General features: G+C 41.8%; 1 protein-coding gene across 1 annotated transcript in view; it reads left to right on the forward strand.

Annotated features, from left to right (window-relative positions):
* The window catches only part of aox5 (aldehyde oxidase 5), a gene marked incomplete at both ends in the record, with an annotated part of 102,427 nt that overhangs the window by 53,655 nt on the left and 31,906 nt on the right, over positions 1–16,866 (forward strand). The window contains 7 exons of the mRNA XM_080754921.1: positions 8,902–9,028; positions 9,243–9,365; positions 10,206–10,302; positions 11,009–11,133; positions 11,995–12,128; positions 12,798–12,885; positions 12,981–13,067. Coding sequence (XP_080611047.1) covers positions 8,902–9,028; positions 9,243–9,365; positions 10,206–10,302; positions 11,009–11,133; positions 11,995–12,128; positions 12,798–12,885; positions 12,981–13,067 — 781 coding nt within the window. The remainder of the gene's footprint in view (positions 1–8,901; positions 9,029–9,242; positions 9,366–10,205; positions 10,303–11,008; positions 11,134–11,994; positions 12,129–12,797; positions 12,886–12,980; positions 13,068–16,866) is intronic.

Here is a 16,866-nt window from a genome sequence, read left to right on the forward strand (position 1 = left end):
ACTAGAAATGAAAATTTCTATGAAATTTTAAGTGTGCCTGCAGCTCGCTAAGTCTGTGCAACCTTGTGTAGCGGTTGGTGTTAGCATTAGCGTTACATTTTTTAACATTAGCATTTTTTGCATAAGCTTTAACATTATGGTTCTTCATATGACACCACCCACATGTCTGTACGACAAACGGTTCACGAGATAAACGGTCACTTCCTGTTTGGAGAGGGGCAGTTCCTGTTTGGCGAAATAGGCCACAATTAAGGTTAAGGACTCTTAATCAAGTCATATGGCTCCACCCACGTGTCTGTACGACAAAGGGTTCACGAGATAAACGGTCACTTCCTGTTTGGTGAGGGACACTTCCTGTTTGGCGAAATAGGCCCCAATTAAGGTTAAGGACTCTTAATCAAGTCATTTGATGCCACACACGCGTCTGTACGACAAAATATTCACGAGATATAGGGTCACTTCCTGTTTGGTGAGGGGCACTTCCTGTTTGGTGAAATAGGCCCCAATTAAGGTTAAGGACTCTTAATCAAGTCATTTGACGCCACCCACGCATATGTACGACAAAGGGTTCACGAGAAAAAGGGTCACTTCCTGTTTGGTGAGGGGCACTTCCTGTTTGGCGAAATGGGCCCCAATTAAGGTTAAGGACTCTTAATCAAGTCATTTCACACCACCCACGCATATGTACGACAAACGGTTCACGAGATCAAGGGTCACTTCCTGTTTGGTGAGGGGCACTTCCTGTTTGGCGAAATAGGCCCCAATTAAGGTTATGGACGATTAATGAATTAAAGCTGCAAGCAGCGATGACCGGGCCCTCGCAGCTCTACCCACGTCACAAGGCCAGCAGCCAATCAGAAACCAAACAGGAAGTCAGCCATTTCGACTAATTAGTGGCGTTTTGGCGCATTTTTGGCCGTTATCACGGGTCGCACTTTAACGACAGTTTTTTGAGAAAAAATTGTTTTGTGAGAAAAAAAAAGTTTTGTGAGAAAAAAAAGTCTTTTGAGAAAAAGTTTTTTGAGAAAAAAAGCATTTTTGAGAAAAAAAAAGTTGAGAAAAAAAGTCTTTTGAGAAAAAGGTTTTTTGAGAAAAAAAAGTTTTTTGAGAAAAAAAGTTTTGAAAAAAAAAATTGAGAAAAAATTTTTTGAGAAAAAAAAAATTTTGAGAAAAAAAAAATTATGACACCAGCCGCGAGTCTGTACGACAAACGGTTCATGAGTTATAGAGGCACTTCCTGTTTGGTGAAGGGCACTTCCTGTTTGGCGAAGGAAGCGTCAATTAAGGTTAAGGACTCTTAATCAAGTCATATGATACCAGCCACAACTCTGTACGATAAACGGTTCATGAGATGTAGAGGCACTTCCTGTTTGGCAAAGGGCACTTGTTATAGAGGGGCGGGGCTTAATCAATTACAGCTCATCCCTATTGGCTGGAAAAAGACCAAAGTTGTGTGTGCATTTTAAAGTTTAAATCACGTTGCTAGGCAAAAGTATGGCAGAGTTATGTGGCGCCAAAGCAGGGGCGCTGGAACTCACAAATCCCAAGGGGAGCTGAGCCTGGAGGAGCGTGCGGCCTTTGCCGAAAATTCACGTTTTTTATCCGGTTTTGGGTTATTTTTATTACGGTTTCTGGTGCTTATTCCCCGCACAATGGTGTAACAAGGAGCTATATAGTTACTAGTTATTTTAGCACACAGTGCAACACACAGCACGCATGGACACACACAGTCACTCACGCACACATTACAAAATCGGGTATTATTTTTGTAACAGTTTTCTACTGTTTTTTATTCCCCATATACAACGGTGTTAGTTTGCAACAATGAGCCTATAGACAGTTTCTAGTTCTCAAATAAATAGACTTTGGTGTGCCATCAAAGTGGGATTTAAATTTGACTTCCCTTCTGACCGGAAATGGCAAGGTGACCATGTGATTAGGTCACCATGTGATAATCAAATACCTTTTTTCAACATATTTTATTCCCCAAAGTCAAATACATTATTGTTTTAATATAGCTCTGTGTGTGTATATATAGGCTTATTGAGAAAAAAAAAACGAAAAAAAAAAAAACTTTTTTTTTTCTCCCCACCACCAGGAGAGCTGCAGCTCCCTCAGCACCCCACTTCCAGCGCCCCTGCGCCAAAGTTTCTTGTTAAGTGTGCCTGCCATGCAACGCAATGGCAAAACACTTATTGTAATCCGCCATACTTAAGTAAGTAATTTCGCCACAAATTTCTGCACGTAATAACTGCCGCACAATTTACACCACCCACGCAATATATACATCAAAACGTGCGGCTCGGCCGGGAATAGGTTGCTATTACTTTTCTTTCCGATCCGCGTTACCATGGCGACGTAATTAGCAAAAAACGACGCCCAAAAACCCCATTCACTTAGAATGGGGAAAATTTCGGCACGTAATAACTGCCGCACGAATTACGCCACCCCCGCAATATATACATCAAAATGTGCGGCCCGGCCGGGAATGGTGTGCTATTACTTTTCGTTCCGATCCGCGTTACCATGGCAACGTAATTCGTAAAAAACTACGCTCAAAAACCCCCATTGACTTTGAATGGGGGACTCCGAAAAAAACCCAGACACTTTGGCGCCGCATAACTGCCATACTTTTGCCTAGCAACGCGGCCAATAGGGATGAGCTGTAATTGATTAAGCCCCGCCCCCTCTGTAACAGGAAGTGCCCTTCGCCAAACAGGAAGTGCCTCTACATCTCATGAACCGTTTGTCGTACAGATGCGTGGATGGTTTCATATGACTTGATTAAGAGTCCTTGACCTTAATTGCCAAACAGGAAGTGCCCCTCACCAAACAGGAAGTGACCCTTTACCTCGTGAACCGTTTGTCGTACAGACGCGTGGATGGCATCAAATTACTTGATTAAGAGTCCTTAACCTTAATTGGGGCCTATTTTGCCAAACAGGAAGTGCCCCTCACCAAACAGGAAGTGACCCTTGATCTCGTGAACCGTTTGTCATACGGACGCGCGGGTTGCGTCAAATGACAAGATTGAGAGTCCTTAACCTTAATTGGGGCCTATTTCGCAAAACAGGAAGTGACCCTCACCAAACAGGAAGTGACCCTTGATCTCGTGAACCGTTTGTCTTACAGACGCGCGGGTTGCGTCAAATGACAAGATTAAGAGTCCTTAACCTTAATTGGGGCCTATTTCGCCAAACAGGAAGTGCCCCTCACCAAACAGGAAGTGACCCTTTTTCTTGTGAACCGTTTGTCGTACATACGCGTGGGTGGCGTCAAATGACTTGATTAAGAGTCCTTAACCTTAACACATTGGCCGCCATTTTAACATACCTCCGTACTCCCACCTGCCATTCGTCTCCATAGACTTCCATGTAATTCATAGTGCACGGATCATGCACACCCATGCCTAGATAATGCACCACGTGTGTCCACATTGCTCACAGCTTTCAAACAAAAAAATCCGAATGGAAATCCGTTCAGGCATTCATGAGATAGCAGCCATTATGTTTAACAAAGATGGCTGCCAAAATGGCTGCCATGCTTGAAAGATGGGGTTGCTATGGGGGTTAAACATGCAATTTCGCGATTGCTATCATGCCTACTCCATTTTTTGGGGTCAAAAAAGTTTTTTGAAAAAAAAAATTGAAAAAAAATAATTTTTCTTTTTTTTTTTTCGGGCCTGGCGGGGAAAGGCATTGGAATAATCTCGGGACTATCGTGCCTGGCAGGGAATGAGTTAATTGGGGCCTATTTCGCCAAACAGGAAGTGCCCCTCACCAAACAGGAAGTGACCCTTTATCTCGTGAACCATTTGTCGTATAGACGCGTGGGTGGAGCCATATGACTTGATTAAGAGTCCTTAACCTTAATTGTGGCCTATTTCGCCAAACGGGAACTGCCCCTCTCCAAACAGGAAGTGACCGTTTATCTCGTGCACCGTTTGTCGTACAGACATGTAGGTGTATGAAGAACCATAATGTTAAAGCTTATGCAAAAAATGCTAATGTTAAAAAAATGAACGCTAATGCTAACACCAACCGCTACACAAGGTTGAACAGACTTAACGAGCTGCAGGCAGACTTAAAATTTCTTAGAAACTTTTCTAGTTTTTTTTCGGAGTCCCCCATTCAAAGTCAATGGGGGTTTTTGAGCGTAGTTTTTTGCGAATTACGTTGCCATGGTAACGCGGATCGGAAAGAAAAGTAATAGCACACCATTCCCGGCCGAGCCGCACATTTTGATGTATATATTGCGGGGGTGGCGTAAATCGTGCGGCAGTTATTACGTGCCGAAATTTTCCCCATTCTAAGTGAATGGGGTTTTTGGGCGTAGTTTTTTGCTAATTACGTCGCAATGGTAACGCGGATCGGAAAGAAAAGTAATAGCAACCTATTCCCGGCCGAGCCGCACGTTTTGATGTATATTTTGCGTGGGTGGTGTAAATTGTGAGGCAGTTATTACGTGCAGAAATTTGCAAGAACATGACTTACTTACTGACTTACTTACTTAAGTATGGCGGATTACAATAAGTATTTTGCCATTGCTTTGCATGGCAGGCACACTTAATTAAGTGTGCCTGCCATGCAATGGCAAAACACGCACGTAATAACTGCCGCACAATTTACGCCACCGCCGCAATATATACATCAAAACGTGCGGCTCGGCCGGGAATGGGGTGCTATTACTTTTCTAAGAGAAAAGTTGTATCGTTTAATTGATATTAATTTATTAGTGAATTAATTTTACCCATTGACATCGCAAAAACTCACATTCAATATTTTTTTTCTCGCAAACCATAGGGGCTACAGTTGCAAAACTTGGAGAGGAGATTTATAATGATATCAAGGATTAAATAAAAAATAATTTCGTCAGTTGGCCAAATTTTTTCTCAAATTTTTTTTTTCTCAATTTTTTTTTCTCAAAACGTTTAACTTTTTTTTCTCAAAAAACTTTTTTTTCTCAAAAAACTTTTTTTTCTCAAAAAACTTTTTTTTCTCAATTTTTTTTTGTTTCTCAAATCTATTTTTTCTCAAAAAAATCTTTTTCTCAAATTTTTTTTTCTCAAAAATTTTTTTTTCTCAAATTTTTTTTTCTCAATTTTTTTTTCTCAAAATTCTTTTTTTCTCAACTTTTTTTTTCTCAAAAATGTTTTTTTTCTCAAATTTCTTTTTTTTTCTCAAAAACCTTTTTTTTCTCAAAAAACTTTTATTTCTCAAAAAACTTTTTTCTCAAAAAACTTTTTTTTCTCCTTAACCTTAATTAGGGCCTATTTCGCCAAACAGGAAGTGCCCCTTACCAAACAGGAAGTGACTTTTTATCTCGTGAACCGTTTGTCGTGCAGACGCGCGGGTGGTGTGAAATGACTTGATTAAGAGTCCTTAACCTTAATTGGGGCCTATTTTGCCAAACAGGAAGTGCCCCTCACCAAACAGGAAGTCACCCTATATCTCATGAATTGTTTGTCGTACAGACGCGTGGGTGGCATCAAATGACTTGATTAAGAGTCCTTAACCTTAATTGGGGCCTATTTCGCCAAACAGGAAGTGCCCCTCACCAAACAGGAAGTGACCCTTTATCTCGTGATCCGTTTGTCGTACAGACATGTGGGTGGTGTCATATGAAGAACCATAATGTTAAAGCTTATGCAAAAAATGCTAATGTTAAAAAATGTAACGCTAATGCTAACACCAACCGCTACACAAGGTTGCACAGACTTAGCGAGCTGCAGGCACACTTAAAATTTCTTGGAAATTTTCTTTTCTAGTATTATTATTATATCTCCCCTTTAATAATACCATTTCGTATTGTTCCTCATTTGTATCATCGATTCGTTACAGTTTACAGTTTACAGTTTAGGCATTTAGCAGACGCTTTTAATCCAAAGCGACTTACAATAAGCAGATACCATCACAATAATAAACAAGATAATATGTCAGAACATCATCAACAATATAACAAATGCAAATGGATATCTATCTAGAAAAAACACAGTATAATCAAAGTTCTAAAAACCTAAAGCCAAAAAAATAATGCTAACTAGCTTCATGTATGGTCACTGATTTTTCTGTAGTGCTAAGGGTTTAGGTGGAGTCTGAAAAGGTGAGTCTTCAGTCCACGGCGAAAGCTAGCGAGTGAGTCCGTTGTTCTAAGTGCGACAGGGAGTTTATTCCACAGCTTGGGGGCCAGGAGGGCAAACTGTCTCGGACGAGTGGATTTTTGCCCTGGAGTTTTTAGCGAGGGTTCTTTCAGCATCCCTGTGTTGGCTGATCTAAGTGAACGGGTGGGGGTGTAGGGGTTGATCAGGTTTTGGAGGTATGGAGGAGCCATACCCTTGGCTGCTTTGAAGGTCAGCATCAGTGTTTTGTATTCAGTGCGGGCCGCAACCGGGAGCCAGTTGAGGCTGCGGAGAAGGGGAGAGACATGTGAGAACTTAGGCTGGTTGAAGACCAGTCGTGCCGCGGCATTTTGGATCAGTTGGAGAGGTTTAAGTGCACATGCCGGGAGACCAGTGAGGAGAGAGTTACAATAGTCAAGCTTTGATATGACAGATGTCTGAATGAGGAGCTGGGCTGACTCCTGGGTGAGGAAGGGTCTGACTTTACGGATGTTATAGAGTGTGGACCTACAGGACCGGGTGACTGATGCAATGTGTGCCTTGAATGATAGCTGGCTGTCCAGGACCACACCAAGGTTTCTAGCAGTAGGAACTGAAGTCACCAATGCATTATCTATGGAAATAGTGAGATCTTGCATGGGGCAAGACTTAGCTGGGAAGAAGAGTAGCTCCGTCTTGTCCGGGTTCAGCTTAAGGTGGTGGGCTGACATCCACTGTGAGATGTCGGCCAGACATGCAGCAATGCGTTCTTCCACCTGGGTGGCAGAAGGGGGGAAGGACAAAAACAGTTGAGTGTCATCAGCGGAGCAGTGATAGGATAGATTGTGAGCAGAGATTACAGCACCGAGGGATTTGGTGTACAGGGAGAAAAGCAGAGGGCCAAGTACGGATCCCTGGGGGACTCCCGTGTGGAGGGTTCGGGGGGATGAAAGCAATTCGTCACCTGTACAACGAGATAGAGATTCTAAGCATCGGGCATTGGTGGAATGAGCACCACAGCCAAACGTGTGGGTAGCGCCGACCCAAAATTTACCAACATTCTGTCCATCATATAGCCCCCTTTAATTGTTTCTAATATCATTGTTATCTGTGATTCATCACCTCTACAATGAGGTACAGCTTGTAAGGATCTGGCATTCATGGAATGAGCAACACAGCCAAACATGTGGGTAGCACTCATCCAAAATGGTCAAAATGGCCTGGCAGGCCTGTAATACTGTTATTTTGGTGTTCACGTTTGTTGCTTGGAGCATTGAATGATTGCACTCTCCCACAGTAATAAGGACAAGAAAAAACAACACATATCGGCCATTTTTACACTTTGTTAATGTTAAGCTCAGTGTCAGGGAAGCCCAAAATGAGAGTAAATGCCAGCAGAACTGCATTGCAAGCCATTTTGGCAAAATATTGGTCAGCGCTACCCACACGTTTGGCTGTGTAGCTCATGCCTCGAATGCCCGATGCTTACAAGCTGTACCTCGTTGTAAAGGTGGCGAATTAACGATAACATTTGTATAAAACTCAATAGAATGTGGTATTATTAAAGGGGAGATATCATGGACCAAAGTCAAGTTTCCTTTCTTTTTGTGCTGAGTTTATTGGAGAGGGTGGACTAGCCTGATTTCAGAATAAGTTTCCTGAAGCTTGAGTCTCACATTGTCTCCATTGTAAGCCATTACAAGAGTTTCTGCGTTCGGGAGAGTCCTCACAGCACCGTGTTCAGAGAGTGATCATGTACATATGATCTTAAGATTAAATCCAAAAACAAACTATCAAAAAGTACACAGACCTGCCTGTATGCTTGTTTGAGCTGCTCGTCCACACATAACGCGTACATGCGAGAATGAGTGCTCGCATCGCGTATCGATCAAATACCATTCACATCAGCCATTTCAGACGGGGGACTGTTAACATATCAAAGATTTTAAAAAAAGTTTCAAAAGCACAAACTAACACAGGAATCAGACTGGCTGCATCAGTCTCTCCTCTCCTCCCCCTGCCATCCAGTCTAGACTGGCTGCATCAGTCTCTCCTCTCCTCCCCCTGCCATCCAGTCTAGACTGGATGCATCAGTCTCTCCTCTCCTCCCCCTGCCATCCAGTCTAGACTGGCTGCATCAGTCTCTCCTCTCCTCCCCCTGCCAGCCAGTCTAGACTGGCTGCATCAGTCTCTCCTCCCCCTGCCATCCAGTCTAGACTGGCTGCATCAGTCTCTCCTCTCCTCCCCCTGCCATCCAGTCTAGACTGGATGCATCAGTCTCTCCTCTCCTCCCCCTGCCATCCAGTCTAGACTGGCTGCATCAGTCTCTCCTCTCCTCCCCCTGCCAGCCAGTCTAGACTGGCTGCATCAGTCTCTCCTCCCCCTGCCATCCAGTCTAGACTGGCTGCATCAGTCTCTCCTCTCCTCCCCCTGCCATCCAGTCTAGACTGGCTGCATCAGTCTCTCCTCCCCCTGCCATCCAGTCTAGACTGGCTGCATCAGTCTCTCCTCTCCTCCCCCTGCCATCCAGTCTAGACTGGCTGCATCAGTCTCTCCTCTCCTCCCCCTGCCATCCAGTCTAGACTGGCTGTCAGAGCTGAGTCTGTAAAACAATACACTTCCTCAAACAGGTTCAGAAACATTACAACCCCAGACCAAGAGAACCAATAGATGCAGTCCGCTCAGAGAGTGGGCGGAGTCTGTGGGCTGGAGCCCCGCCCCCCAGCAATTCATTTCAATGCAACTTGCCCCTCCCCTCTGGAGCTGGGCACATCATTGACCAATCAGATCATGGTATGTTTCAGTGCCATCGACCAATCAGAAGCTCTGTTGATGCCGGGCGTAGTGGACTTCCTGTCGGCCGCAGACGTTCCGGGATCGAACCGGAGACGGTGGTTCAACGACACAGAGGAGCTGTTCGCTGAGGAGGAGGTGCACGCACACACGCACGCGCACACACACACGCACGCACACACGCACGCACACGCAAAAAAAGTTGTAAAAGTGTATTAATGTGTAATGTGCTGTGTGTCCTCTAGGTGGTGTGTGTATTAATGTGTAATGTCCTGTCTCTCCACCAGGTGGTGTGTGTGGGTCAGATCATTGGAGCAGTGTATTAATGTGTAATATGGTGTCTCTCCACCAGGTGGTGTGTGTGGGTCAGATCATCGGAGCAGTTGTAGCAGAGAACAGAGAACAGGCTCACAGAGCAGCTCAGCGCGTCCATGTGACCTACACTGATCTACTTCCTGTTTACTTTACTATAGAGGTATGATCTACTTCCTGTTTACTTGTTGGCGATAGGGCCTTTCTGTGTGGAGTTTGCATGTTCTCCCCGTGTCTCCTAGGGTTGATACCCTCACAAAAACATGCAGTAATCCTGGTCTCTATACTGCCTCCCCCTGGCCTGATGGAGGGGAAAGGAACTGGTTGGAATAACGTGTTCCTTCCACGCGTTACGTCTATCCTGGGGAAATTCCCCCTGTCAGGTGAAAAGAAACAACTTGGACTACCCATGCATAGAAGGAAGCATGAGGTCAGTCCGTTGTCTCCCCAGGCGCGGCAGAGGGAGAGCCAATCACAAGCCGCAGATTCTAATTTATTCAGCCCTGTGTCCTACGGATTCCATCATCGCTTCCTGCACCTCTGTGTGTCAGGAACAATCGCATTTTTTCACAAAGTAAAGCCCTGCTTCATCATACAAGGCCGTCGCACAAAAGTAGTGAAAACAGCAGATCTACAATCACACAACGTAAACAGGAATACATCTACCAATTCTGTCACAACATATATACACATTATCTCTATTATACACATTGGCCTATTATAGCGCCACCAGGAGGCCACAATAAAAACTGACCTGCTTATTGTAAGTCGCTTGGATTAAAAGCGTCAGCTAAATGCCTAAACTGTAAACTGTGGAGATCTTTTTTCTAGTTTATTTTCTAGCAGTATTTTATGTTGATGGGTTTTCCATCCAAGCCTTCAAGCACATTCTTTATAGTATTATATTATATTATATTATATTATATTATATTATATTATAGTAGTATTATATTATATTATATTATATTATATTATATTATATTATATTATATTTGTCATCCAGGAAGCCATCAAACACCAGTCATTCTTTGAGCCTCAGAGGAAGCTTCAGAGAGGAGACGTTGACGCAGCGTTGCTCACAGCTCCACACGTCCTGGAAGGTACCAACTACCTTCTATCTTCTAACAACTACCCTACCTTCTTACCTACCCTACCCTAATCCTCACAGCTCCACACGTCCTGGAAGGTACCAACTACCTTCTATCTTCTAACAACTACCCTACCTTCTTACCTACCCTACCCTAATCCTCACAGCTCCACACGTCCTGGAAGGTAAAGTTCTACACCTTCTATCCTCTACCTCCTACCTTCTAACAACTACCCTACCTTCTTCTAACCCTAACAGCTCCACACGTCCTGGAAGGTAACAACCTTCTACCTTCTAACAACTACCCTACCTTCTAACCTACCCTACCCTAACCCTCACAGCTCCACACATCCTGGAAGGTAACAACTACCTCCTACCTTCTACACCTTCTATCTTCTACACCTTCTATCTTCTACATCTTCTATCCTCTACCTTCTAACCCTAACCCTCACAGCGAGGGTTGAAGCAGAGCAGACCTACTGTAGTCGATCACATCTCACTACAGGACAACAAACTGCAACATGACGTAACGTCATTTCCATAATAATGTGATTAGTTGTGCTACGAGTTAGGATAATATATGATCATACCAAACAATTATTATACCAAAAGAAACGAAGCAATTGTGCCAATTTGTGTATGTGTGTGTGTGTGTGTGTGTGTGTGTGTGTGTGTGTGTGTGTGTGTGTGTGTGTGTGTGTGTGTGTGTGTGTGTTCAGGTCAGATGTACATGGGGGGTCAGGAACATTTCTACATGGAGACTCAGGGTCTGATCGCCGTTCCTTCAGGAGAGAATGGAGAGATGGACGTGTTCGTAGCCAGCCAGCACGCTGCCTTCACACAGGTTGGTTTTACTATTATTGTTATTCGCTCTGACATCACGCTCTGACATCACTGTGATGTCAGAGCGACACACCCAATCTGTTAGAGTGGTTTCCTTTGACATCACAGTGATGTCAGAGAGTGATGTCAGGGCGACAAACCCATTCTGTTAGAGTGGTTTCTCTGACATCACAGACAGTGACGTCCAGACGGAGACACGATGTGCCGTTTCACATACTAAACTGTGACCTTCGGTAGCAATAACTTCAGTCAGGAAGACTCACCTCAAAGTAGATTCAACCATTTACTGCAACAAATGGAATACAGTTAGCGGCGTTAAAGGGCTCTGCGTTCTGAGATGCTTGCTAAGCAAAGCCAGGGAACTTTAATCAAAACCCCCATAGGGATACACCAGTAGTACAATAGCAATACGTTGACATATTAGCTTGAATCAGCAGACATACATTTATATTCTAATTGAGCCTTCATGCCAGACTCTGATCAAAAGGTGGAGGTTGGGGTGGAGGAGGCAGATAAGCAGCAGCAGATTCGAACCCGAGCTTGTAGATCGGCTGTTTTTGGTCAAAGTTCTCCGAATATGGACACCGGGGTTCAGGTGGTTAATATATCAAAGACCCCTGTAGTAAATAACTCTGAAGACCCCCTTTAGCTGAATGGTTAGGGAGCCCGTCTGGGGAACCAGAGCCCCTGGTTGTCCCAGGTTCCATTCCATAGCTGAATGGTTAGGGAGCCTGGGGAACCAGAGCCCGTGGTTGTCCCAGGTTCCATTTCAGGCCAGGGTAGCAATGTGGATGTGTGTCCCTGAGCAAGACTGGACCCCCGGTTGAAGACCCTCGGTCTGAATGATGAGGTGTCTCTTCAGGAGCTGGTGGCCGGGGCTCTGGGAGTGTCGTCCAATAAGATCACGTGTCATGTGAAGAGGCTGGGAGGAGGGTTTGGAGGGAAGGTGATGAAGATCGCTTCACTGTCTGCCATCACTGCTGTAGCAGCAAACAAGTAAGATCTCTGTCTGTCTGTCTGTCTGTCTGTCTGTCTGTCTGTCTGTCTGTCTGTCTGTCTGTCTGTCTGTCTGTCTGCTATCACTGCTGTAGCAGCAGCCAAGTAAGTATATTTCCACCTTCACTCCAGAGGGCCACTATATTTCCACCTTCACTCCAGAGGGCCACTATATTTCCACCTTCACTCCAGAGGGCCACTATATTTCCACCTTCACTCCAGAGGGCCACTATATTTCCACCTTCACTCCAGAGGACCACTATATTTCCACCTTCACTCCAGAGGGCCACTATATTTACACCTTCACTCCAGAGGGCCACTATATTTACACCTTCACTCCAGAGGGCCAAATTGCATATTGTTACATCCTACTTTGTCATTCTACTCTCTCATACAAAAGAAGCAAAAATAGCAGATCGGCATTTTTTTCTTTTGAATTGGAATCCTGAATTATATTTTTTTTCCCTGAAATGTAACATTATGATTTAATTTCAAAAGGAATTTAGATATCGTACTCTAAAATGTACATAAAAGAAGACATTACTGATTGGCTATGTTTAAGCTATGTTTGTGTTCCTGGCTAGAACATTAGTGTGGTTGCCCAACCACACTAATGAATGTACCTGTTAGGAGGGTAGTAGGACTTATTGTAATGTACGCCCCCTGTAGGACTGGCAGGGCAGTGCGCTGTTGTCTGCAGAGAGGAGAGGACATGCTGATCACCAGCGGAAGACATCCTTTCCTGGGGAAGTATAAGGTACACACACGCACGCACGCACGCACGCACGCACGCACGCACGCACGCACGCACATACACACAGACACTCTAACGTCCAGTGTTTGGGTTGCCAGGTTGGATACAAGCAGGACGGCACCATCGTGGCAGCAGACATCACCTACTACAGCAACGGAGGATGTTCTCTGGACGAGTCCTGCTTCGTAAGAAACAACACTAAATATACTAATATATATAACATACTAAATATACTTAATATATAACATACTAAGAGAAACAACACTAAATATACTAATATATATATTTATAACATACTAAATATACTAATATATATATTTATATTATATAACATACTAAATATACTAATATATATATATATATATATATATATAACATACTAAATATACTTAATATATATAACACACTAAATATACTTAATATATATATATATATATATATATATATATATATATATATATAACATACTAAATATACTAATATATAACACACTAAATATACTTAAAGGAGTAGTTCACCCCCAAAATGACTTTTTTTCTATTGATAACTCATGCCATGGAGAGTAGAGTTCAATAATATTTTTAGTTTTTTGTCACATTCCTAAGACATAAATGTGATAACAATAAATTTACCCCCATTGATTCCGGATGGTGACCCGTTTCGAAACGGGTCACCATCCAGAATCAATGGGGGTAAATTTACTCAAATCAATTTTTTGTCTTAGGAATGTGACAAAAACCAAAAAATATTATTAAGTGTGCCTGCTATGCAATAGCAAAACACTTATTGTAATCCGCCATACTTAATTAATTAAGTCTTTCGCCACGAATTTCTGCACGTAATAACTGCCGCACAATTTACGCCACCGCCGCAATATATACATCAAAACGTGCGGCTCGGCCGGGAATGGTGTGCTATTACTTTTCTTTCCGATCCGCGTTACCATTGCGACGTAATTCGCAAAAAACGACGCCAAAAAACCCCATTGACTTAGAATGGGGGAAACTTCGGCACGTAATAACTGCCGCACGATTTACGCCACCCCCGCAATATATACATCAAAATGTGCGGCTCGGCCGGGAATGGTGTGCTATTACTTTTCTTTCCGATCCGCTTTCCGATTGCGATGTAATTCGCAAAAAACAACGCCCAAAAACTCCATTGACTTTGAATGGGGGACTCCGAAAAAAACCCAGAAACTTTGGCGCCACATAACTCTGCCATACTTTTGCCTAGCAACGTCATTTAAAATGTAAAATGCTCACACAACTTTGGTCTTTTTCCGACCAATAGGGATGAGCTGTAATTGATTAAGCCTCGCCCCCTCTTTAACAGGAAGTGCCCTTCACCAAACAGGAAGTGCCTCTATAACTCATGAACCGTTTGTCGTACAGACTTGCGGCTGGTGTCATACCTTTTCTTTTTTTCTCAATTTTTTTTTTCTCAATTTTTTTTTTCTCAATTTTTTTTTCTCAAATTTTTTTTTCTCAAATTTTTTTTTTCTCAAAATTTTTTTTTCTCATTTTTTTTTCTCAAATTTTTTTTTTCTCAAATTTTTTTTTTTCTCAAATTTTTTTTTCTCAAATTTTTTTCTCAATTTTTTTTCTCAAAATTTTTTTTTTCTCAAAAAATGTTTTTTCTCAACATTTTTTTCTCAATTTTTTTTTTCTCAAAAAATTTTTTTCTCAATTTTTTTTTTCTCAAAAATTTTTTTTTCTCAAAATTTTTTTTTCTCAAAATTGTTTTCTCAAAATTATTTTTTTCTCAACATTTTTTTTCTCACATTTTTTTTTCTCAAGATTTTTTTTTCTCACAATTTTTTTTTCAAAATTTCTTTTTCTCAAAAAAGTTTTTTTCTCAAATTTTTTTTCTCACAAAACAATTTTTTCTCAAAAAACTGTCGTTAAAGTGCGACCCGTGATAACGGCCAAAAATGCTCCAAAACGCCACTAATTAGTCGAAATGGCTGACTTCCTGTTTGGTTTCTGATTGGCTGCTGGCCTTGTGACGTGGGTAGAGCTGCGAGGGCCTGGTCATCGCTGCTTGCAGCTTTAATTCATTAATCGTCCATGACCTTAATTGGGGCCTATTTCGCCAAACAGGAAGTGCCCCTCACCAAACAGGAAGTGACCCTTGATCTCGTGAACCGTTTGTCATACAGACACGCGGGTTGCGTCAAATGAAATAACGCTAATGCTAACACCAACCGCTACACAAGGTTGCACAGACTTAGCGAGCTGCAGGCACACTTAAAATTTCTTAGAAATTTTCTCTTCTAGTTGAACTCTACTCTCCATGGCATGAGTAATCAATAGAAAAAAAGTCATTTTGGGGGTGAACTACTCCTTTAATATATATAACACACTAAATATACTTAATATATATATATAACATACTAAATATACTAATATATATATAACATACTTCACATTAATACTAGAGGATGTTCTCTGGACGAGTCCTGCTTCGTAAGAGAAAGAACACTAAATATACTAATATATATATAACATACTTCACATTAATACTAAAGGATGTTCTCTGGATGAATCCTGCTTCGTAAGAGAAAGAACACTAAATATACTAATATATATATATATATATATAACATACTTCACATTAATACTAAAGGATGTTCTCTGGATGAATCCTGCTTCGTAAGAGAAAGAACACTAAATATACTAATATATATATATATAACATACTTCACATTAATACTAAAGGATGTTCTCTGGATGAATCCTGCTTCGTAAGAGAAAGAACACTAAATATACTAATATATATATATATATAACATACTTCACATTAATACTAAAGGATGTTCTCTGGATGAATCCTGCTTCGTAAGAGAAAGAACACTAAATATACTAATATATATATATATATATATATAACATACTTCACATTAATACTAAAGGATGTTCTCTGGATGAATCCTGCTTCGTAAGGACATCTCATATACTGTTCAACACTGTATATAGGCTACTGTACATATACTGTACAACACTTCTCATTAATACTGTAAGAACATCTCATATACTGTACAACACTTCTCATTAATACTGTAAGAACATCTCATATACTGTACAACACTCCAGATAGGAGGATGCGATGCTCTCTGAATGAGTCCTCCTTGATAAGAGAAATAACAAACACACTCCACATTTATACTACTCTACTATTTATGCCCATACATGGTGTTCTATGTCCAGGCCAGTCTGTGACGTCTGTACTATGATGTCAGTACTGTCAGTGATGTCAGCATGCAGACAGGCGGTTACCATGGCGGCGAAACTGTCGTATCAGTGATGTCATCATGCAGATGAGATGGACAGATTGTAAACTGTGTAGTATCAGTGATGTCATAATTTCAGCAGTGAACAGTTAGATATACTGTATGTATATCCTATCAGATCATGTATTAATATTAAAGGATATTTACAAAATGTTTTTTTTCTATTGATTAGTCACGCCATGGAGAATAGAGTTCAATAATATTTTTTGGTTTTTGTCACATTCCCAAAACAACAATTTGATTCGAGTAAATTTACCCCCATTGATTCCGGATGGGGACCCGTTTCGAAACAGGTCCCCATCCGGAACGAATGGGGGTAAATTTATTGTTTTCACATTTTTGTCTTAGGAATGTAACAAAACACTAAAAATATTATTGAACTCTACTCTCCATGGCATGAGTAATCAATAGAAAAAAAGTCATTTTGGGGGTGAACTACTCTTTTAACACTTATGTTGCAATGATTTTTTCTCTTCAATGTCTCGCGTTGCCATGGTTACCATAGACTTCCATGTAATTGTGCAAGTGTGTAAAAAGTGCACGCCCATGCCTAGATGATGCACCACGTGTGTAGATGCTGTTCACAGCTTTCAAACAAAAAAATCCGCTTGGAAATCCGTTCAGGCATTCATGATTTATCAGCCATTATGTTTTCTACAGATGTAAACAAACATGGCTGCCATGTTTGAAAG

This window comes from Nannobrachium achirus (assembly GCF_963921795.1).
Source record: "Nannobrachium achirus genome assembly, chromosome: 24".
NCBI lineage: Eukaryota > Metazoa > Chordata > Actinopteri > Myctophiformes > Myctophidae > Nannobrachium > Nannobrachium achirus.